This window comes from Rhinolophus ferrumequinum, chromosome 5 (assembly GCF_004115265.2).
Source record: "Rhinolophus ferrumequinum isolate MPI-CBG mRhiFer1 chromosome 5, mRhiFer1_v1.p, whole genome shotgun sequence".
Lineage (NCBI taxonomy): Eukaryota > Metazoa > Chordata > Mammalia > Chiroptera > Rhinolophidae > Rhinolophus > Rhinolophus ferrumequinum.
In genome coordinates this window covers 27,755,080-27,780,512 of record NC_046288.1, presented here as the reverse complement: position 1 = coordinate 27,780,512, position 25,433 = coordinate 27,755,080, and the positions used below count along the sequence as shown (strand labels likewise).

At 33.5% G+C, this 25,433-nt stretch overlaps 1 protein-coding gene across 1 annotated transcript; it reads left to right on the top strand.

Moving 5' to 3' along the window:
* The first annotated feature begins 437 nt into the window (after positions 1-437).
* On the top strand, positions 438-20,674 carry SULT1B1 (sulfotransferase family 1B member 1). The gene is made up of 7 exons (XM_033105349.1): positions 438-749; positions 1,027-1,155; positions 4,398-4,495; positions 6,259-6,385; positions 7,575-7,669; positions 13,744-13,924; positions 19,820-20,674. The coding sequence occupies exons 1-7, from the start codon at positions 602-604 to the stop codon at positions 19,930-19,932; spliced, it is 891 nt and encodes a 296-aa protein (XP_032961240.1). The 5' UTR covers positions 438-601; the 3' UTR covers positions 19,933-20,674.
* Positions 20,675-25,433: the final 4,759 nt, after the last annotated feature.

Genomic DNA, 25,433 nt, shown 5'->3' with positions numbered 1-25,433 from the left:
GCACGAGCGCGCACACTCACACACAGGCACGCGCACACACACACACACACACACACACGAAAGTAACCACACCAAGGCACATCATAATTCAATTGCTCAAAATAAGTGATGAAGAAAAAATAATCTTATAAGCACACAGAGAAAAAGGGTGCATTATGTATACAAGGACAACAGAAGAAAGACAACAGATTTCTTATAAGAAAAAGTGAAGTAAACTGAATCGTAATGATGAGTGATAGATTTATTTTGCCTAAAGTCCAGATACTTTTTAGAATATTTCTATGAAATGTAATTTTTAACTCAAAGTAAGCTATGCAATTCCATTTCTTCCCAACGTTTCCACTAAAAGACCTTTGTTCTTCTTGTCACTGAGCCAGTTGCTGCTCTTGCAATCTACATACAGCTTTATACAAACAGAAATGCCCTTTGTATTTAGATCTCTGTTTACTCTGTGTGTTAAAGGCCAATTTTACTTTGTGACAAGTTGTAGGATCTCAAGAATAAGATTTGCTACTCAGTTTCAATTTTTACCCTCTTCCTTTCTCCATGATTTGATTGTCAGTGAATATTCTATTAAGTATTTGCACAATCTAGTACAAAAATGATTTCTCCAAAAGACTTCCTGAGAAAAAATTTGAAGATGGTCCATGGTTACCCCATGATCTGTGTTTTTGCGGACAACTGGGAAAAGGTTGAACAGTTCCACAGCAGGCAAGATGACATTGTGATAGCCACTTACCCCAAATCAGGTGAGTGTTGTGGCCTGACAAATGCAGGTCTGACTTCAACCTTTGTTTCCTGAAAATCAACTTCTCTTTAAAATTACTATCATCCTAAATAAAATTAATATTCCTATGAGTCAGTCTAGCCATCTACTTCAAATATATTAAAATGGGTTTGAGGGCATATAAAGGGAAACTGCAGCATTAAGTTTGTCATAGAAAGTATTAAGATGGCAGGCTTCCAACATGTATTTTTCCGTCAGATTCAGGTGATGGTTATAAAAAATGTTGCCTTTTACAACAGGTACCACTTGGGTAAGTGAAATTGTGGACATGATTCTAAATGATGGAGATACTGAAAAATGTAAGCGAGATTTTATAACTGCTAAAGTTCCAATGTTGGAAATGGCTCTCCCCGGACTAAGAATTTCAGGTAATTTTAAACCATCTGGGAATTATAATTTTGTAATATTATTTACATTGCATATTAATTATTATATTTGTGATTTCCACTCAAAGAAAATGGAGTAGATTTGGTAATATAAAGTGCAAGTTAGAAAGTAGTACAATAACTAAGGCATATAGAGAAAATAGTTTTAGTCCATTACATATCCAGCTTTGATAATGAAAAATGAAAGAATTTTGTTGTAGAAAACAACAAACAAATTGGTCAATGACTCTAAAAATGTTCCTTATTTTTTTATTGACTTTTGTTGTATAGAATTTGGCAGACTAAAGCAATAAATTCCTAATTTAGGACATTGCTATAGTTAAATAAATAAGTAAAGAAGTACCAATGCCTCTTAAAACATAAAAGTTATTATTACTCCAATTCATTTTCTCGTTCCACAAATATTTTTTGAGTGCTTCTAAAGAATGATGTAGTGTGCTATGGGCTAGATACAAAATGATTAGTAAATTAGATGTCTTATCCCCAAGGAGCTTACAGTAATATTGTAACATTAAATAAGTAAATAAAATAACAATATGTGAATCTTACATATCCAAAGACTAGGGCTCTATGAACGAGAACAATAGGAGAGTTTACTTTATATTGGATAATTAGGGATAACCACTCTGAATTGAGATCTAAAGCCATGCACATAGAGAAAGCATATTTCAGGAAGATAAATTATTTGTTTTAAAGGCCTAGAAGCAGGAAACACACTGGTATAGTTCTGGACCTAAAAAGCAGTAACAACTACAACAACCAATAATAACAATAATGAAAGAAGGGAAAGTGAGATGCAAAACAATTGACAACGACTAGGCAGGAACAGATCGTGTAAGGCTTGTGGTTCTTAAGATATACTCAGTGAGCTAAGAGAGGATCAGAAACATATGATGTCCTGTAGGCAAGTGAGAAGGGTTTAAGAAGTGAGGCCTGGCTCTCCAATGCTGCTGGAAACCTACAGTGGTGAAATTGTATATCAATAGAAAGAACAGAATCCAAATTCTCTCCCTTGCTGGAGCTAGGCAGAGAAGGACCAGCTGGAAGGGTGTCACTCCTTCTGTATGGCTGCCTGAAGTCAGAGAGCAAATGCTGTAGCTTGGAACTAAAGGATTATTCTGGGATAAGCAACCAAAATGAATGCAAGAGTGAGTTAAGACTCCAGAGTCATAGAAAGTATAAAATGAAAAAGTGATAGAATCAAAGTAACCAGGGATCAGGAAGTCAGGGATTGTTGGTGGGAGATGGGGGTTGAGGGTGGGGAGTGAGGCTTGTAGTGCTGCTAGAGAGTGAATAGGTGAGTTTCACCAGGTAAAGAAGGATAAACTGGCATTCAGGTTTACTCTGGAGCCTGAATGTGAATGCTTATGATGTCATCACATATTCCCAACATTCATAGTTGTGCATGTAAAGGGTTCATTTAAAGGGCCTCACATGGCAAAACGATTACAAGACAAAAGAGGTTGATAAATCTTTCAATAAAGTTGAGGGAGAGAAGAGGAACAACAATATGGGAAAACTTCATAAAAGAAACGGACATAAAAGTTCATGTCATGACATTGAGGAATAATGAGCTGTGGAAGATTATGATTTCTCATTCCTGTATGCTGAGCAAAGTGTAACTGCCAGGTCATAATGAAATACCTGGTGGAATTTTATAGGTGTATAATTAATTTTTCCAGATAAAATTCAGGTTACCCAATTAAATTTGAAATTCAGATAGCTATTTTACTTAGTAATAGCATATCCCAAATATTACAATAAGAAATGCTTATACGTAAAGGTATCTGTTGTTAATCTGCAATTCAAATTTAACTGGGATTTTTGCATCTTTATTTCCCAAGTCTGCCAACTCTATCTGCATTGGTATTAAGAGGTTCTTCTGAATACAACCATGGGTTATGCACTATTCTCTATGGAACATTTGTTGGTGAACAAAACAAGCAACATCCCTGATCTCATGGACTCTTCATTCTAGTGTTTGTGTTTGGGGGTGGGGATAGGGAACATGCATGGGAACTGACAATAAACAAATAAATAAGTAAATAAATTATGAAACAAAAATAAGTGCTATATATAACATTTAAAAGGCTATTTTAATAGAGACACACTGGGTGGCTTTTTAGCATATGTGATAAATTTGTGTAAGCAGTTGAAGCATAAAATTGCTTTGAAAGAATGACTCATACAATTATGGGTAGGTGTGCCTTCGTATGCAAAAGGTGGGAAGATAATGTAGGATTAACAGGTAATCTAGAGGTTAGACTGGATATAAGTAATAATGTGAAAAATATGCAAAGAACTTTAAGAACTATTGGATGGAAAACCTGAAGGAAGAGACAACAATAATTGAGATCTTAGGGTCTGGCAACTCTAGAGGACATAGCATCTTTAATAGATATACATGGGGTATAACAAAGGCCACTCAGTCCACTAAAAGAATAGTAAGTGAAAATGATTAGCCAGATCTTGTCCGTCTCTGTCAGAAATTCTCTGAGTATGTCGTTACCCCCAAAGTGCCTTCAGACTGGCCAAATCACTATGTAGTGAGATCCAGTCCCCTGAGTTCTTCCTGGCTTGAAATATAGAAATAAATGGATACTTTCTGTCTCAAAGAAGTTCATATATCCCTTATCCAAAGATTTAATATGAAACCAAATTGTACCAATTGTACCACATATTAGTTATCACTTTGGAGAGTTCAGCTAATACCTAAAAATTACACAACATTTTCATTTTAAATATATATGACACATAAAGGAAATAATGAAAATGATATCTATACTAAAATAGCTGATGCAAAACAATAACTGATGTGAGAATTACTAGTTATCAATATCTCTTTGACATACAGAAAATAATTTTATAATTATTTATAATATACACAGGCATGATAAAACTCCAAAGTGCTAAGGTTGGTATAATATCATTACTCCTCGTTTTGGAGAGGAGAAAGTGAAGCATAGATACTGGGATACTTTCAAAAGTCTCACAGTGAGAAAGTGATAGAGAGGATTTGAATCGAAGGAGGCTAACCTCAGAACCTATGCCTTTAACCATTGTTAAAGTATTGCCTGTTAGGTAAATAATGCCTCTGATTGGTTCAAAATTTAGCAGCATTATACACTGTTCAGAAATATTTTAAAAGGTTAGTTGAGGAAACCCAGAAATGCGGGCTTCTTGGAGACTCTAATATCTCTATATGCCAAACTACATTTTCCAAGGTGCAGAGCAATTAGAGAAGAATCCATCACCTCGGCTTGTGAAGACACACCTACCAATTGATCTCCTTCCTAAGTCTTTCTGGAAGAACAACTGCAAGGTACACTATAGACTGCAAGTCAGTTTCTTAATGTGACCCTATCCCTTTACTTACTCACATAGTAAATAATTGCTCAAATGTTTCATTTACTTGTTACCTTGAGAACTGAGCTACATAAGGTAGGGTTTCAATTATTTCAGTCTGAATCTACATATTCAAGTTTTCCAAAGTTATATAGTAACAGGATTCTCATCTCAGCACAATATCTCCTGCTGTCTCAGATGTTGTGGCCTTCTCTGAAAACCCAACACAAGGACGTCAGTTTTTATTTGCTTGTTTGGTAAAATTCTCCCGTGAAAGATCTGTGCCTGGATATTTGCTTTTGGGGAACTTTTAAATTTGAAATGTAGTTTTTTTCAATAATTGTGGGTCTATTCAGATTATCTATTTCAACTTGGCTGACTCTAAGTTGTTAAATTTTTTAAAGAGAAGTTATTCTTAATATTCTCTTCTTAGTCTTTCTTTTAACAGACGTTAGATTTATAACAATTTTATTTATTTTAGAGCAATTTTAGGTTCGCAGCAAAATTGTGAGAAAAGCAGAGATTTCCCACACGTGTACACCCCGGCCCCCACACATGGTTGGACCCCCCATTATCAACAGCTCCACCAGAGTGGTGCATTTGTTAAGTTGATGAACCTACACTGATACATCATAATCAGCCAAAGTCCATAATTTACATTCACTCGGTGTTGCACATCCAATGGGTTTGGACAAATGTATGATAATATATACTGCAGGTGCCAAAAAATGTATACACATGACTTGTGTTCATCTTTTTTATCAGTATATGTTGAGTATTACAGTCTTAATACAGTTTTTTTCTTTCTTAAAATGTGTGTAAATTTATTTTGGCATCCTCTGTATATTCACCATTGTAGTACCATACAGAGTAGTTTCACTGAACTAAAATCTTATGTACTCCATCTGTTCATCCTTCATCCCCCCAATCCTGGCAACCACTGATCTGTCTCCATAGTTTTGTCTTTTCCAGAATATCAGATAGTTGGAATCATATAGTATGTAGCCATTACAAATTGGATTCTTTTTTCACTTAGTAATAAGCATTTAAGTTCCCTCTGTGCCTTTTCATGGCTTGACAGCTCATTTCTTTTTAGTGCCAAATCATATTCCATTGTCTGGATGTACTAAATTTATTTATTCATTTACCTGCTGAAGGACATCTTGGTTGCCTGCAAGTTTCACCAATTATGAATAAACTGCTATAAACATCCATGTGCAGGTTTTTGTGTAGACCTTATTTGTCAGCTCCTTTGGGGAAATACCAAGTAGTTTGATCACTAAATCATATGGTATGACTATTTTTAATTTTATAAGAAATTGCCAAAATATCATCCAAAACAACGGTACCAGTTTGCATTCCCACCAGCAATGAGAGTGCCTATTGCTCCACATCCACAGCAGCATTTAATGTTGTCAGTGTTCTGGATTTTGGTCATTCTTATAATTGTAGAGTGGTATCTCATTGTTGTTTTAATTGGCATGTACTTCATGACATACGATGTGGAGCATCTTTTCATACCCTTATTTGTATCTTCTCTGATTTTGTCAGTCTCGTTAGTTGTTTTTCAACTTTATTGATTTTTCTTAAAGAGCCAACTTTATATTTGATTAATTTTCTAATGTTTTCCTGTTTTTAATTTCATGGATTTCAAATCTGTTGCTTTCCTTGACTGTACATTAATTTTTTTGTCTTAAATAAAATACCATTCAATTAATTTTCTTTCTCCTCATCCTGTAGATGATTTATCTGGCTCGAAATGCCAAGGATGTTGCAGTCTCATATTACCATTTTGACTTAATGAATAATCTGGAACCCTTTCCTGGCACATGGGAAGAATATCTGGAAAGATTCATGACTGGACGTGGTAGGTAGGACTTAGCCTAATATTAATAAGTTTTTTTTAAAATATTATTAGCTATTGCTAGTATAACTTTTCCTTTCAAAACACTTATTTTTCCAAGTCAGTAACAAGTACACTCAAATATTATTTAAAAATTAAATGAAATACGAGGTGAGACAATTAAGTTCGCGAACTCATCCGAGAAAAAGTGCTACATACGTCATTGCTGAATATCACTATGATCACCTTCGAAGTGCTCCCCTTGGGAAGCTATGCACCGACACCAGCGCCTAGTCCACCCATCAAAGCAATTTTGGAACTCTTTTTCTGGAATGGCCATCAGAGCCGTTGTTGTATCACCCTTGATGTTCTGTATATCATCAAAACGTCTTCCTTTCAATATTTCCTTTATCTTCGGGTACAGAAAGAAATCATTGGGGGCCAGATCAGGTGAGAAGGGAGGGTCTTCCAATACAGTTATTTGTTTACTGGCTGAAAACTCCCTCATAGGCTGTGCTGTGTGAGCTGGTGCATTGTGGTGATGCAAGAGCCATGAATTGTTGGCGAAAAGTTCAGATAGTCTAACTTTTTCATGCAGCTTTTTCAGCACTTCCAAATACTAAACTTCGTTAACTGTCCAGTTGGTACAAATTCATAACGAGTAATCCCTCTGATATCAAACAATGTTAGCAAATCATTGCAACAAGTTCACTAATTTAATTGTCTGATCTTGTATTTCTAATATTTTACTATGATATGAAATATATAAACCTGGTATTAAACACTGGCTTAATGAAAATATTCTTTAATCTCTTTTCAGTTGCTAGAAATCCAGTCTCAGTTCCTGTTCACAATAGAAATTGTTTACCTTGCCGAAACCATTAGTAAAATCTATCATACATATAAATATAGTACTTAGATAAATAGTTGATATGAGTACTTCATAAAAGAATAGTTCTTTCCATGTGAAGCTAAGTATAACCTATTGGAGGTCAATGTATTTTCAGTTGAAATGCTTCCTTTGTACTTAATTTTTTAAAAATCTTATTTGTAAATTCATATTTGGCTGATTATATATATTTTTAAATTAGCTTTATTTCTCAGTTCCCTTGATTACAAAATTCCACAGAATGCTTAGACAATTTGACTTGTTCAGAAACAAAGCTTTAATTTCATGAATGCTTATGGAAACAGACTGTTTCTCTGGTTTTAGTTGCCTATGGTTCCTGGTTTGATCACGTTAAAAGCTGGTGGAAGAAAAAAGAAGAACACCCAATACTCTTTTTGTACTATGAAGATATGAAAGAGGTAAAAATGGTAGAAATTCATCCTGGATAATCCCCCCACTAAATCATGGGGTAAAAGGATAAATATATAGTTTTCAACATAATCTGTAGAGTCCAAAATGATATGATTGCTTTGCCTATTCACCATGCCTGCTTACCCAAATCTTGCTAAGATCATTAATGACTTTCTAATTGTAAAATCAGTTATGTTTTTATTCCTCTTATACTTTTTAACCGTTGTGTTTTACTGAGCACCTTTTCTTTTTTCATGATTTTTTTATTAAATTTATTGGAGTGACATTGGTTAGTGAAATTATATAGGTTTCCAGTATAAAATTCTATAATACATCATCTATATATTCATTGCATTGTGTGATCACCACCCAAAGTAAATTCACCTTACTTCACCATGTGTTTGATCCCCTTTACCCTCTTCTATCACCACCCCCCACCCTTATCCTCTGGTAACCACTAACCTATCTTCTGTGTCTATGAGTTTTTGTCTGTTTGTTGCTTTCAGTTTTATATTCCACATATGAGTGAAGTCATTTTTTCTGTCTGACTTATTTCACTTAGCATGATAATCTCAAAATGCATCCGTGTTGTCGCAAATGGCAGTATTTCATCTTTTTAAATGGCTGAGTAGTATTCCATTGTATATATGTACCACATCTTCTTTATCCAGTCATCTATTGATGGGCACTTCTGTTGTTTCCATGTCTTGGCCACCGTGAATAGTGCTACAATGAACATGGAGTACATATATTTTCACAAATAAACATTTTCAGATTTTGTGGGTAGAGTCCCAGAAATGGGATTGCGTGGTCATATGGTAATTTTATTTTCAATATTTTGAGGAAACTCCATACTATTTTCCATAGTGGCTGTACCAGTTGCCGTCCCCACCAAGACTATGAGGGTTCCTTTTTTCCCACCGTCTCTCCAATACTTGTTATTACTTGTCTTGTGATAGCCATTCTAACAAGTGTGAGGTGGTATCTAATTTGATTTGCATTTCCCTAATAGGTAGTGAAGTTGAACATCTTTTCATATATCTGTTGGCTATTAGTACGACTTCTTGGGAGAAGTGTCTGTTTAGGTCCTCTGCCCATTTTTTAATTGGATCATTTGTTTCTTTGTTGCTGAGTTGTACAAGTTCTTTATATATTTTTGGATATGAGCCCTTTATTGGAGGTGTTTGCAAATTGTTTGAAATTATTGTCTCCCGTTCAATTGGTTGACTCTTTGTTTTGTTGACAGTTTCTTTTGCTGTGTAGAAGATTTTTAGTTTGATATAGTCGCATTCATTAATTTTTACTTTTACTTCTCTTGCCTTTGAGGTCAAATTCATAAAATCCTCTCTGAACCCAAGGTCTATCAGTTTAGTACCTACTCTTTCTTCTTTGCAATTTACTGTTTCAGGTTTTATATTTCAGTCTTTGATCCATTCTGAGTTAATTTTAGTACATGGTAACAGATAGCAGTCTAATTTCATTCTTTTGCATGTGGCTTTCCAATTTTCTCAGCACAATTTATTGAAGAAGTTTTTTTTTACTCCATTGTTTGTTTTTGGCTCCTTTGTCAAAAATTATATGCCCATATATATGTGGGTTTATTTATGGGTTCTCAATTTTATTCTTTTGGTCTGTGTATGTGTTTTTCTTCCAATACCATGCTTTTTTGATTATTGCCACTTTATAGTATAATTTTAAGTCTGGGAGTTTTGTACCTCTGGCCTTGTTCTTTTTTCTCAGGATTGCTTCGGCTATTTGGAGTCTTTTGTAATTCCATGCAAATCTGATGATTTTTTGTTCTATTTCTTTAAAAAATGTCATTGAGATTTTGATGGGGATTGCATTAAATCTTTATATTACTTTGGATGATATGGCCATTTTAACTATGTTGATTCTTCCAATCCACTAACACAGAATAGTTTTCCATTTCTTTGTGTCTTCTTCAATTTCTTTTTTTTTTAATTAAAGTTTATTGGAGTGACAATTGTTAGTAATGTTACATAGATTTGAGGTGTACAATTCTGTATTACATCATCTATAAATCCCATTGTGTGTTCACCACCCAGAGTCAGTTCTCCTTCCATCACCATATACTTGATCCCCTTTACCCTCATCTACCACCCCCCGCCCCTCTTACCCTCTGGTAACCACTAAACTATTGTCTGTGTCTATGAGTTTTTGTTTCTCATTTGTTTGTCTTGTTCTTTTGTTGTTTTGGGTTTATATACCACATATCAGTGAAATCATATGGTTCTCTGCTTTTTCTGTCTGACTCAATTTCTTTTAATAAAGTCTTGTAGTTTATAATGTATAGGTCCTTCACATAATATTTCTATTTGTTTTATTCTTTTTGTTGCAATTGTAAAAGGAATTTTTTTTCATTTCTTTTTCTGAAATTTCATTATAAATGTATAGGAACGCAATGGGTTTTGTACACTGATTTTATATTATGCAACTTTACTATATTTGTTTATTGTTTTTAATAGTTTTTTTTGGTGGAGTCTTTAGGGTTTTCTATATAAATAATCATGTAATCTGCAGAAAGTGACAATTTGACTTCTTCATTCCCAATTTGGATGCCTTTTATTTCTCTCTCTTGCTTGATTGCTCTGGCTAGGACTTCCAATACTACGCTGAATAACAGTGGTGAGAGAGGGCACCCCTATCTTGTTCCTGATTGTAGAGGAATATCTTTCAGTTTTTCACAATTAAGTATGTCATCTATGGCCTTTATTATGTTAAGGTTTTTCCTTCTATACCCATTTTATTACGTTTTTTAATCATAAATGGATGTATCTTGTCTAATGCTTTTTCTGCATCTATTGATTGATCATATGATTTTTATCCTTTATTTTGTTTAAGTGATGTATCACATTGATTAATTTGAGTATTTTGAATCATCCTTGAGCCATGATTGGTTATCATGGCTCATGATATGAATGACAGGTTATCATGAATGACAGGTTATCACACTTTCATGGATTTCCTGTGGATCTCTATCTATCATTTAGTCATTTTTCTTTTTAAGCTGTTTGTTATATTTTGGTGCTCATGTCCATGTCCATTGTTGCCAAAACTATTTATGTCCTAATGACCCCCCAAACTCCATTTTAACTTCAACACTGAATTCAGACCCATGTTTTTATTTAAATGACCCTCAAATTTGACATGTTATAAACTAAACTCGTCTTGCTTCTCTCTTCACCATATAATCCTTGGCTTCTTTTTATTCTCTCTTTTTAATGTTATTTGTCCATTCAGTTTTCAAAGCTTGAAAGTAAAGTATCCTCATTTGCATCCATATAGTGGATATAGTATATCCACTATATCCTGTACATCCCATTGGTTCATATGCCCTACCTATTATATCTTTCAATATGTACCCCATTCCTTTACTTTTTTACTATCTTCCTCTTATTCAGAGACTCATAAGCATTCATGTTTACGTCTATCAACTCATAAGCCTACATGAGTCTTGTGTATGAACTAGTATTAGTTCAAATGTTCTGCAAAGTTCCAGGCCTATTCTGGGCTATTTTACTTAAATTGTATACACACACACACACACACACACACACACATACACACACCTGGAAAATGTGTAGAAACCAAGTTTCTTTAAAGTCTGGGCATACAAATGAAGATACTCTTTAGACTTTCAGATTCATGACAGAAGGTACCATTCTTCCTACTGCATCTGCAGTACTTCATTTAGCACCTACCACATACATGGGGGCTCAATAGTCACTTGTAGGAATAATTGATTGCTTGAATGAATGAATGAATAAATAAATTAGTAATAACAATCATTTTAGTGACATCAATCCTACTTTGCATAACAGAAATCATGCCCCAGGTAAAAATCTCCTTCACTCCCAAGTATTTCTGGGAAACCCCCAGATTATTTCTCACACCTTATCAAAAAGAGTCCTCTGAGTTTTTTTGTTCTGCACAGGCCCCACCCTCCATCACACTTGTTTGCAGCCCACAGAGAATCTGTAATCTAACCTTACTAGTTTTTGAGGCAATTAATGTAAATTTGCCAGTATACATATACAGATGCAAAACAAATATGATTTTGGTTAATCAAAGTTAAGTTACAAATTCTTCAGAAGAGAGAAAATTGTCCTTCTGTACCAAGTATCTCTCTCTACTTTCTGGATGCACGAGCAGGATTTATTAACTTTATGAAAGAGCAATTTTAGCTTCTGAATATATTCCCTTTTTTCCACAGAATTGAGAAATACATTTGCTGGGTTGGGCTGGTATCCAAATTCTGAGTCATATATAATACTGTCCCCTACATGACACTCTCATGTTAACCATTTCTCTTATTCAGCTAAAATGCCTTATTCAAATCAACTCATTATATTGATTTACAGTCTGGCCTAATCAGCTTTATAAGCATATCCAGATGTTTTGAATCCCACTCAAATCTTCTATATACATCATACTTAAAAGACAATGTTTTTCTTCTGTCATGCGTCATTTTAGACAAAATTATATGAGGTTTAATATAACAATAATATAACAAAATTATAAGTACATATCAAGAATAAAATTCAGAGGGAAATCTAATAATTTACATCAGGTTTATGAATGTCTGCATAAATTCTCGATGAATGAGGTGAAAGAGAAACACAGCAGAGGAAGATTCAATAGAAGCCAGCACTCTGTACTTTAACTTCTACTGGTTTATAAACTACACCATCAGTGATACTTTGGCAGTGGACAGATTATTCTCCAAATACTTTGAATCCCTAACAGAAATTGCTCTCTTTTTGCCTGTCCATCTATTTCCTAGTACCACTACGAACTTTTCTTTTGGCCTTTTCTCCACTATCATTATTTCTGACCTTTTACTCATTCTAAGCACTGACACCCCTTAAATTAGTCATCTCATTCTTCTCTCTTCAAGGTCTGATATATAAAATATTGCCGTAACTTTCCTTCTGGGGAACTCCCTGCCAAAACATACACTTGTACATACGTACACACACACACACACACACACACACAGACACACACACACACACACACAGAGAGAGAGTTAATAAGACACACTATTAAATGCTATTGCTTCCTTATGGCATTATAGATACAGTCCAAATCTTTCAGTAGGATATCCAAGGATGTTCTCAATTTTATTCTAACTTATCTTTCCAGTTTTATAGCCTCTCTCACTCCTGAGCACAACTCAAACCTAACTCCAACCATTTTGCTTTTTTTGTCCCTTTAACACAATGAGACACTAACACCTCCAAGAGTTTTAGTTATTTTCTCTATTGGAAATTCACCCTCTAACATCTCAAAAAAACATGCATCTTGGTCAATTTTGATTCATCTCTTTCTTGGCTTAGATGTCACCTCCTCAAAATGTTTCTAGACCTAATCCATGCAGCTTTTAGTTTAGCTTCCTAAAAAGTTACAAATATTAAATTTATGTCATTAGCATCTGGAAAATGATCCATTTCTTAGATTTTGTTCTTTTTATTCTCAATGGCTAATGAATAATTTGGGTCTTGGTAGTTTTGCCCCTTCGTTAGAATTTATTTTTAATAAATTATGTCCAAACAAGTTCTAATCAGTATTTGCACTTTAAGGGAAACATACTTGAAGTTGTCCATAAATTTATTATTTTTGTTCATAAATATTGTTATTAAAAACAACAAAGAAATTTTTATTAAAAATAGAAAAAAAGAAGTAAGAAGAATAAAAAAGATACGGGGTCCCTAAAACATGCACAGTTCAAATCTGATTACAAATTGAGCTTAAAACAACTTTTAAGACTGTTTTTTCTAAATATTTTTAATATTTAGCCCAAGATTTTTTCTTATTGTACTTTGAACTAAAAATATAAGGCTTAGTACAAACAAAATATTTCTATTTATTTTTGCTAACCACAAATTATTGTTTTTTCATTTTTATGATTAATTTTAAAAAATTATTACTAGACCTAACCAAATATGAATTAAATATTCAGAATCAACATTTAAGAAAAAAGATTATAAAAATTATAGTTTTTACATCGTTAATGATTTGTTTATCATTTTTTTGGATATGTTTCTTTACCCACTAATAGAATCCAAAACAGGAAATCAAGAAAATTACTAGATTTCTAGAGAAGAACCTGAATGATGAGATCTTGGATAAAATAATCCATCACACCTCATTTGGAATGATGAAGGACAACCCTCTGGTGAATTATACACATCTACCAAAGACAGTGATGGATCACAGCAAATCCTCTTTTATGCGCAAAGGTGAGTTTAATATCCCTCTTTGTGCATTTAGTTTCCCTTTTCACTTTCTTTTGAGTTATTCTGAAATGAGGATTAACTTTGTGATCCTACCAAATTACTTACCCTTGAGTATTTGATACATATTTCTCTTCTTATTTAATAATCTGTTAAGTGGGAGTGGTCTTGTCAAATCTGATGTCATTCCAGATTTATTTTGAAATCTTCAATCTTTGTCTGAATTGGCATAAGCCTCCTTCTCCTTCTCATTGATAAACTCAATACAGTACCATTTTCTTTAAAGACCCCATATTATTTAGAAAGCAGTGGTCACATTATTAAAAAGGATTCACCAAGAGAAAGGGCTTTCTTTTTTTTTTTTTTTTACCTTATGGGAAGTTTTTGCTCCCCCCAAATACTGACTGAATTATAGGATACATGGAATCTAAATATAACCTAGGTAGATGACAATAGAGAAATATTGCATTCATTGTGGAAATACATCTTTACTTCTATTGAAGCAAGTCCTATATATTGTGGCTCGTTGTATGTGACTTGTGCCAAATGTTTTAATAATGATAACAGATTATCAATTTAAACAAATTTGAGAACTTATCTACCTAATAATGCTACCCTCTGTTTTCAATATTCTTCATTGAATTGGACAGAAAGGAGAATTTCACTTGGTGCACTGGGAAGTAAAAATAACCCTAAGAATGTATTGTGCAAAAGAACATGTGGATGAAAACCCTTAATTTTGAAGGAGTTATATGGTTAATTTTTTGTCTAAAACATTTTTCTCCATAACTTATTAAAATGGCAAATAGTCCCAGTGTTTTAATTTTTTTTCAATTTTCAAAAACACTACACTTAAATTTTCTTTTTCTCCAGATTTACCTTTGTGTATATTCTTTTAAACAAAGTTATTAAATTTATTGGGGTGATATTGGTTAATAATATTATATAGGTTTCAAATGTACAATACATCTACATATTCTATAATACATCATTTGTATATTGCAGTATGTGTTCACCACCCAAAGTTAATTCTTCTTCTATTACCATATATTTGACCCCCTTTATTCTCTTCTACCTCTCCCCTCCCTCGTTAGCCTATGGTAGTCACTAAACTCTTGTCTGTGTCTAAGACTTTTTGCTTATTTGTTTGTCTTGTTTGTTGCTTTCAGTTTTATATCCCATATATGAGTGAAATCATATGGTTCTCAACTTTCTCAATTTGACTTATTTCACTTAGGATGATAGTCTCAAGATGCACCCGTTCTGTCGCAAATGGCAGTACTTCATCTTTTCTTCATTACTCGACAAATGGCCAAGTAATATTCTATTGTATATATGTACCACATCTTCTTTATCCAACCATTTATTAAAGGACACTTCGATTGTTTCCATATTTTGGCCACCATGAATAGTGCTGCAATGAACATAGGGGTGCATATATCTTTCAAATAAATGTTTTCAGATTTTTGAGTAGATATCCAGAAGTGGGATATCTGGTATGATAATGCTATTCCATATGATAATTCTATTTCTAATTTTTTGAGGAAACTTCATACTGTTGTCCATAGAGGCTGTACCAATTTACATTCCCACCACCAGTATAGGAGGGTTCCTTTTTCTCCACAACCTCTCCAACACTTTTTATTACTTGTCTTGTTGATCATAGCCATTCTAGGTGTGAGGTGGTATCTCATTGTTGTTTTGATTTACATTTCCCTAATAGCTAGTAAAGTTGAGCATCTTTTTATATATTTGTTGGCTGTTTGTATGTCTTCTTCGGAGAAGTGTTTGTTCAAGTCCTCTGCCCATTTTTTAATTGGATTGTTTTTGTTGTTGTTGTTATTGTTTAGTTGTATGAGTTCTTTATATATTTTGGATATTAGCCCCTTTTCAGAGGTGTTGTTTGCAAATATCTTCTCCCATTTTGTTGGTTGCCTTTTTGTTTTGTTGATGGTTTCTTTTGCTATGCAGAACATTTTTAGTTCGATATAATCCCATTCATTAATTTTTACTTTTTCTTCTCTTGCCTTTGAGGTCAAATTCATCAAATCCTTTCTGAACCCAAAGTCTATCAATTTAGTATCTATTTTTTCTTCTTTGCAATCTATTGTTTCAGGTTCTTATATTTAGGCCTTTTATTCCATTTTAAGTTAATTTTAGTACATGGTGACAGCAGTCTAGTTTCATTGCTTTAAATGTAGCTTTCCAAGTTTCCCAGCACCATTTATTGAAAAAGCTTTCTTATCTCCATTATATGCTTTTGACTCCTTTGTCAAAAATTATCTGCCCATATATATGTTAGCTTATTTTTGGGTTCTCATTTCTATTCTGATGGTCTCTGTGTCTGTTTTTCCTGCTAATACCATGCTGTCTTGATTATTGTCTCTTTGTAGTATAATTAGAAGTCTGGGAGTATGACACCTCCAGCCGTGTTCTTTTCTCTTAGGAATGCTTTGGCTATTCAGGGTCTTTTGTGATCCATACAACACTACTCTGATACCAAAACCTGGTAAGGATAACGAAAAGAAGAAAAAAAAAAAAACAGAAACTACACACCAATATCGCTGATTAATACAGATTCAAAAATCCTAAACAAGAGAGCATTTGATATCTTGCTCCCCATCATATGTCATCAGTTTCGGTCAAATAAACTCTTATGAAAATTCTTTTAAAAAAATCCTAAACAAAATACAAGCAAATCGAATACAACACATTCAAAAGATAATACAACATGATCAAGAGAGGTTCATTCCAGGGGTGCAAGGGTGGTTCTGCATATGCAAATAGATCAATGTGATAAACCACATAAACAAAATAGAAGATTAAAATCATATGATCATATCAATAGCTGCAGAAAAAGCATTTGACAAGACACAATATCCATTTATGATTAAAACACTTAATAAAATTAGTATAGAAGGAAAGTGCCTCAACATAATAAAGGCCATCTACGACAGCTAATATCATACTCAATGGTGAAAATCTGAAAGCTTTTTCTTTACGATTAGGAACAAAGCAGGGATGCCTCCTCTCACCACTGTTATTCAACATAGTATTAGAAGTCCTAGCCAGAGAGATCAGGCAAGAGAGAGAAATAAAAGGCATCCAAATTGGGAATGAGGAAGTCAAATTGTCACTTTTTGCAGATGACATGATTCTTTATATAGAAAACCCCAACGATACCACTGAAAAGCTATTAGAAACAATAAACAGAAACAGTAAAGTTGCTGGCTACAAAATCAACATATAAAAATTTATTGCATTACTATATACCAGCAATGAAATATCAGAAAAAGAAATGGAAAAAAAAATTCCATTTGCAATTGCAACAAAAAGAATAAAATACCTAGGAATATACTTAACAAAATATATTTTGTGAAATACCTATACACTGAAAATGATAAGACAGTATTAAAAGAAACTGAAGAAGATACAAAGAAATAAAAGTTGTTCATGGATAGGAAGAATCAACATAGTTAAATGGTCATGTCAACCAAAGTAATGTACAGACTTAATGCAATCTCATTCAAATGGCATTTTTTTAAAGAAATAGAACAAAATATCATCAGATTTGTATGGAATTATATTTAACTTTTCAAAAGTAACTGCTAGTCTAGGAGGGCAAAGCAAATTTTTCATTGTAAATGGTGCATTATAAGTTTGAACAAAGAAGACTAACACACACACACACACACACACACACACACTTTTTTAGTGTAAGACTCAGAAAAAAATATATTTCTTAAACAGTGCAAATTTTCATTATGCCAGATCACTGAATATAACTTCCAGGAGAATTTTATCCCTACTCATATGAAAATTGATGCCACCCTCATGATATTTCATTAAGATATAGAGGTAAGGAGATAAGCTCAGTATGTGAGTTCTATGATTTCTCCAATTTTAACCTAAAAGAATGCATACTGGTCTAATAAGAGAGATGTCTTTACATGCCTTCCAAAAGTAATAAATAATATGTCCTTTGTGCTCAGATCAATATGGGATCTGCCACTCCCTGAATCTATGACTTTGAATACATTAATTAATCTGCCAAAACTCTCGTTACATCACTGACAATATGGAGAAAGTACTAACATCTACGGCTCAAGTTTATAGGGAGGATGATGGTAAGTAATATGTAAGCATTTAGAATATTTTTCTGATCATAAATAATACATACAAAAATAGCAAGTCTTACTAGCTCAAATAGTTTAAGATTCATCTCTCCTTTACTCATTCATACATTCAATAATTCATCCATTAATTTACATATAGGAAAAACTCTCCGTGAACACCTATCTGCAGCATGTATTCTCTAGGACACACATTTGGTTGAATGACGCGTGCATCTGTCTCAAGACATTCATAATGTAATGCAAGAGCCATGCATGTAAATAGATGGTGAAAAGGGCTCAATATGACTGAAAGGCCAGGCACACATAGTCTTGAAGGATGCCATGCTGGATAAATCAATGTCATAATTTAGTCACACAATAGTAAAGATAGTAGGGAAAGGATAGGTGATGTCCAGTGTTTATATCTATGTCCCAAATTGCAATAAAACCGGAAGATCTGGGCTTTGACCAGAATTTATTTCATCAAAATAAAATTTTTTATACGTTCCTTACTCTTGTGAAGCAAATGTGTTTGTGTGTTATAAAATTTATACTCAGATTATTGGAATACTTTATATATGACTCTTTATTGTTTAAATCTGTGCTCTGTTTTTAATGACATCTTTACAGAGGTACTGTCCTGAAAATACACTTCCCTCACATACATCCCAAAGAGCTCTTTCCATCTGGTAAACATAGAACAAAGTATAACAACCAGGGAAACAACCTTGTCTAAGGGGATGTTTTTCATTAAAAGGATTTGAAATCTTCATCAAACCATCAAAGTTAATATAGCTTGCAATTCAATACCGTGTTTCCCCAAAAATAAGACCTAGACAGACAATCAGCTCTAATGTGTCTTTTGGAGCAAAAATTCATATAAAACCGGGTCTCATATTGATTATATTTTGTAAGACCTGGTCTTATAGTATAGCAAAATAAGACCAGGTCTTATATTATATAAGATCCGGTCTTATAGTAAATTAAAACCGAGTCTTATATTAATTTTTGCTCCAAAAGATGCATTGGAGCTGATTGTCTGGCTAGGTCTTATTTTCGGGGAAACAAGGTATATTTAATAACACATTATAGCAAAAGTAAATGTTTTCCCCCGAGCACATTGGCAGTGCATTGAAAATGTATTTATTTTTTAATAAATATTTATAAACATCTAAGTATAACAGATTAAATAAATTTATATCACATATGTTTTACTTTTGAGGAAAGGGTTCAGAGATGTTATATGTTTAATGCTATTTTTCACATCTAAAATGCAAATACAGTATAAGTCTAGTGAACTCAGAAATAACAAGTATCCTACAAGTATTATACCATCCTTATTTACACATTCTGAGAAGTGATACTTATCAGCTTTTTATTCCGAGGTTTGATTGTGCTGATGACCAGTCCTTTGTAGAGTTTCCAAAAGTTACTCATGAAATAAAATATGCCCTGACCATTTCCAATGTTCAGTGGTAACCCCATGACCCAGGATAATTAGAAACAGTAAAAGAATCTCTTTCAGGAAACTATTCTATAGCCCATAAATTTAGGCAAGGAAATTAACCCTTATCAGAACATGTCTTTAAATATCAGCCTCTGTTTAGTTATAAGCCACCTTTCTAGATGGTATTACCAGTAAAAGAGAAATGACATTTTAAAATATTCAAATACAAGGAAAGTCTTTCTTTAATTTTTCTAAGTTTTTCTTTTGATATGCGTTAGCTTTTTTTCCATAACGGAAATATTTTACTCCTTCATATATTTTCATATTTGTTATTTTTAGGGATTACAGGCGACTGGAAGAATTACTTCACAGTGGCCCAAAATGAGAAATTTGATGCCATATATAACAAGGAAATGTCTGGAAGCGAACTTCAGTTCCGCACAGAGATATAAGAGCCTACGCAGCAAATCTGAAAGAAGTGACCTGTGATTTGTTCAAATGGGCAGTTCTGACTTGACTTGGATTTACAAAGGAGAAAATGTGTTTTTAAACATTTGATTTTTCAGTGTCATTAATCAGTTTCCAGTTTTGCTTCTGACTCTGAGCTTCCAAATTCCCTAAAGTTAAGGCCAAAGGCTATCTTTACATAGGCTGCTCCTGCCTTTTCCTATACTAGTACTGACAAGAAAGTATTGATCCGACCTAATTTCCATATATGTTGGCTTAGAATTAAGTTCCCCCACTTACTCACATAGCCCAAGAAATGCTGTATGCACACTGACACCACATTTCCTAGCTCTGCCCTAATTTCCCTTCGCTGAAAACTTGACCCAGGACACTCTGTTCCACTGCTGCCTTCTGGGTTTCAAGTTGTTCCCTGAGTCATAGCTCATCTTAGTGCAGTGTCTCTATTTTGATAACACAGTTCATGTGCCAAATCATGTGATTCAGATTTTGGAAATGTTTCTATTCCTAATCTGATTTTCCAAATCTCTGATTGCTGAGTATCTAACTTCTGAGTTTTCAAAGGTGAAAGATCTACACTAGTCCCCCTTGAGCTCTTTCTCGGGAACTAGAGCTCTACTCTGAGAGCCTGGACTGAGGGCTGGAATCTGCTTCCTCTGTAGAGTCCTTTCCAGACCTTTATGGCCTCTTTTGAACTTCTGAGAATCACCTATTGCCATGCTTGGTCCCCAATTTCACCTTGTGTCTGAATAGGTTTGGATACCTTAATAGCACCACCAGTACCCCCAGATTAAGATCATAACTGCTGCTAAAATTTCCCAATCTCGTCCCTAAGGGAGATTCTCTAGGCTGAATTTCCACTATGCCCTCCAGACCCACGTCCCTTCTACCTACTATCTTACACTATGCCTCTCAACGTGGATTCTTTGATACATGTCTCCTTAGAACATTTGTTGTTCAATTCCAGCTTTGCCTTAGAAATAGTTATTTCTGTCACCTTGTACAGCAAGATCTTTTGCCAGCAAGTCATAGCTGCATGTGCCAAATTCAAAGCCAAGCCCAGGTTCCCAAACTCAAGCTCGGTTTGAATGCCCTGGGCCCTTATTCATTCTGGAGAGGAGTTCTGACACATTACAGGCCTCCTGAGCCATAACTGAGTTAAGGTGACAACTTGGGTTGCAATAGTTGGCCTTCACAGGTGCATCTCTGCTGTCAGCCTCTGCAGCTGGAATAGGTCCTCAAGCTTATAACTTCTTTCTTTCCCAATTCTAGGGGATTGATCTAATGCCAACTGCAAACCTCCTAAGAGTGCCATATCTATGATTCTGGAGATAGTTGTTCTGATACATTTATTATCACACGTGTTATAAATTATTCAGGAAATGAAACTTATGTGTACATTCCTCAGAACATGTTTAGTAGTTAACCTTGAATGCTTAGGGGTATTGTAAACCAGCTCCAGCTTTCTAGAATACTCTTGCCAACAAGGAAGTAAAGCCAATCATGTATCCATTTGTTTTATTATCTCTATTAATAAGTTAATGTGGTATGATTTCTGATACTATAATCTATTTTTGAAAACAATTAAATGTCTCTGAACAAGTCTTTAATCTGTCTAGTAGATTGGCTGCACTAACTCCCTTCACTACCAGGATAAAATAATTCCACTTTTCTTAGTTTTCCTGTGTGGAAATAAGTCTCTGTAACTGGACTTTATTAAAAAAAAATTTGAGTGAGCTTTAATTATGCCCTAGGCATTTTAGGGGCACTGGAGATAGAGTGGAAAAAAATAGAATTTAGATTTTCCTTTACATTCCTTATAGGTTGTTGCCTCTTATCCATTTTCTAAAATTAGTTTCAGGTGTACAAAGCAACGTAATAGATGTTTACACCCCTCACAAAGTGATAACTCCTTCCCCCAATCTACTACGGCTCTGACATTATATAAAGCTGTTACAATACCATTGACTATATTCCCTATGCTGTACTTTATATCCTGTGACTATATACATATACATATTTAATTATAGTTGACATTTAATATTATTCTCTGATTCAAATGTCAACACCCTGGTTCACTGTCTCATCAGCTCATGCTCACATCACACCATATAATAGTACTCCTGCTAGAATTCCAGCTGCAAAGGTACTTGATATCCTGTGAAATCATTCAGAAAACTGCCACCAAATTAATTTTCCTAAAACAATTAATTTATCATTATTTCTCCAACAATCATTAATATAATTATCAAACAAAGCCACTTAGAATAGTCTCATTCTATTTTTCTCTAACCAAAGCATGTGATGTAAGGACAGTGAACAAATATGTGTCAATGACATGACTACTCCCTCAGCCATATCACCTCACTAATCAATCAATGAGTGTTTTCCAAAAAGCCAAAGTATGGCTTAAAAAATATTTTCATTATTGCATTCAAAGCAAGTACTAGCACTTGTTTAGAATAGCTACCTACTGTGAAACTTTGTTATTATTGGTCAAAGGGAAAGAGCCAAAAGACTCCCAAGGGAACGGTATCTTGGATTGTCCTTTAGTGAGATGCTTAAACTTTAGAAAACATGTAAATAAGATTTTAGTTTCACATCTGTAAAATTAGGTAATTGGTTTGTGTTTCTTCCACATTCCAAAATTCTATGGCTCTATTTGCTTCCTCTTTCCTAAAAACTGTATTTAAACTGTTTCCACATGTGCAAGCATATACACAGATATGTATGCAAATACATATATACATATACATATGTATACATATCCCATTGGTTATGTTTCTCTGATGAATATAGTACATATGCTGAACTTTATTGTTATTTTATGCTTTCATGAAAGCTTTTGGACCAAGTCTTTTGATTATTCAGTTATTGCATGTGTTGTGAGCTTCCAATAGGTTAGAAGTATTTAAAGCTTTATGATTCCTCCCTCATAACTCTTCCAACAGGTAGTGTGAAACAGTAGCACAAAGCATTCTACCTTATATGCCAAAAGCTATTAGCAAGGAGACAAAAATATAGCAATATATCCTTGTTCTCTGCCCTATCAGGAACTCCATAATAGCTTTCATGAAAGATGCTCCTGAGTGAGATGGAAAATTGTTCTTAGTAGTGGTAATTAGTTGACCAGTTCAGAATCGTAATCCTAGGGCATTATTCTAATTGTCTAGTGATCTTAAAGGTTTAGCTTGTAGTGTCTCCAAACTAATCTTGAAAAAATTATGTACCACCATCTCATACATTTTAAATTCATGTTTGATTGAATAGCTGGGTAACATAGACTAGCCAAGTTGACACCTAACTTTTTTCCAATTATGAGCTTAAATAGTAGTGAAAGATAATTTACACTGTCCAGAAAATGTTGACATTTTAAAATAAAACTTTTGTAACACTTTCAAAAATGTTTCCAATGAAATTCAAATACTTTAGCGATTTGATATTCACCATTAGTCATATAAAATGCAGGAAAATGTCACTTTACAAAGTGATTTGGAAAATCATGATTACTTTTCTATTTTAAATAAAATTTCAATATCATTTTTTATCGAATTTTATCACAAAACTGTTTTCATATTTTATACTGAAGCTGTTTTATTTATAACCCTATTATATTTCTCTGCAATAAAATCATGAATATATATTTAAATTTTAATTTTAAAATGTCTTGTGATCATAAGTCTTTAAGTAAATGATAAGTCTTTAAGGTAAACTTTCATAGGAAATGTCTCATTTAATAAGATAGTTGAATATTCTTTTTCAATTCGTTCTTCAGTCCAGATAATGATTACATTTTCATACAATTATGTAGAATTCAGCATCTGTTCTACCCATTTAATTTTTTTATTGCTATAAGTGTCAAAAATGTATTTATTTAAATAAGATAGAATTTTGTTTTACAATGTCACTCAATTATGTGAATTACTTCTGACAAAAAAAAATTCACATATCAAAAATCATCAGAATCACCAAAAATTATAATGATCTATTGGATGGCAGCTCTATTCGATTCTCCTTTCTTGTTATTTGTTGAATGCAAAAAATTGAAAGCCACCTGATGTTCGAAAGGATTTTCTACTCAGTAATTAGAATCATGTTTTGTCTCAGTTTGGAGGAAGAATGGCAAAATGACTTTACTAAGACTTATCATATAATCTTTAATTACTGATGCTACATTTTAACTTAAAGGCAAATTATTTAACCTGATGAACATGTCAAAAGTTGGGAAAATTAAAGTATTATTCATTAATATATACCATTTTCAATTCAATACTTCTGATAAAATATTTTTTATTATGTGCTTTAAATAAATTTTCTTTATAATTTTAGGATTTAGAATAGGATATTCAATCTGCCATTTATACTTATTGGTCATGTCAGCCCATATTATCACATGAGTTAGATCAGATTTATTTTTATTAGCATTTTATTATTTCAAGGACAATAAAGAACATTCTAGCAAATTCAGATAAGAGGTAGGATTCTACAATATTCATAATCCATCCTCAAAATCATAGCTTCTTCTTTCCAGAACTTGCATAATTATAAACCAATCACCTTATTATATACACGTTTTAGATACATTGAAGAAAGTATCAAAATGCTTTGCAGTATATTGGTCCTCACTAAATTTGACCCTATAAAGAAAAAAAAGATTATATCAAATCAATTTTATATGTTACATAATAGAGGGACAGGCCTTGAAGCAAAAGAGAAATGGGCTTTTCATTTACTAGGCCTCAGTAACACTTCTATTTCCATCTTCCAGTCTTATTGACAGTTAAGTCCAGAGGTTTATAAATCATACTGCAAGAAATTCCTGGGGTCTGTAAAAGTTTCTCCAAAGGCTGCCAAGTGACTGGGGACATAGCAATAGGGATGATGGGCATTTGACCTCCCCTCTCTGGTTTCAAGTACAGCAGTTGTGCATTTTTGCTTTTTTTTAAAATTAAATTTATTGGGGTGACACTGGTTATTAATATTACATAGGTTTCAAGGGTACAATTCTATAATATATCATCTATATATTGCATCATGTATTCAGCACCCAGAGTCAGTTCTCCATCTCATATATTTGACCCTGTTTATCCTCTTCTATCACCCCTGTTCCCCCTTACCCTCTGGTAACCACTAAACTGTTATCTGTGTCTATGAGTTTTTGTCTATTTGTTTGTCATGTTTGTTTGTTATTTTCAGTTTTATATCCCACATATGACTGAAATCGTATGTTTCTTGACTTTTTCTGTCTGACTTATTTCACTTAGCATAATTTCAAGATTCATTCATGTTGTTGCAAATGGCAACTTTTTTTCTAAAGGTTGTGTACTATTCCATTGCATATATGTACCACATCTTCTTTATCCAATCATCTATCAAAGGACATTTCGGTTGTTTCCATGTCTTGGCCACCATGAATAACGCTGCAATGAACATAGAGGTATATACATCTTTACAAATAAATGTTTTCAGACTTTTTGAGTAGATACCC

Coding starts and splice junctions, on each gene's coding strand:
- SULT1B1 (XM_033105349.1), top strand. CDS start 602: ATGATTTCTCCAAAAGACTTCCTGAGAAAAAATTTGAAGATGGTCCAT. Junction 7,670..13,743: donor ACTATGAAGATATGAAAGAG/GTAAAAATGGTA, acceptor ACCCACTAATAG/AATCCAAAACAGGAAATCAA. Junction 13,925..19,819: donor ATCCTCTTTTATGCGCAAAG/GTGAGTTTAATA, acceptor TGTTATTTTTAG/GGATTACAGGCGACTGGAAG.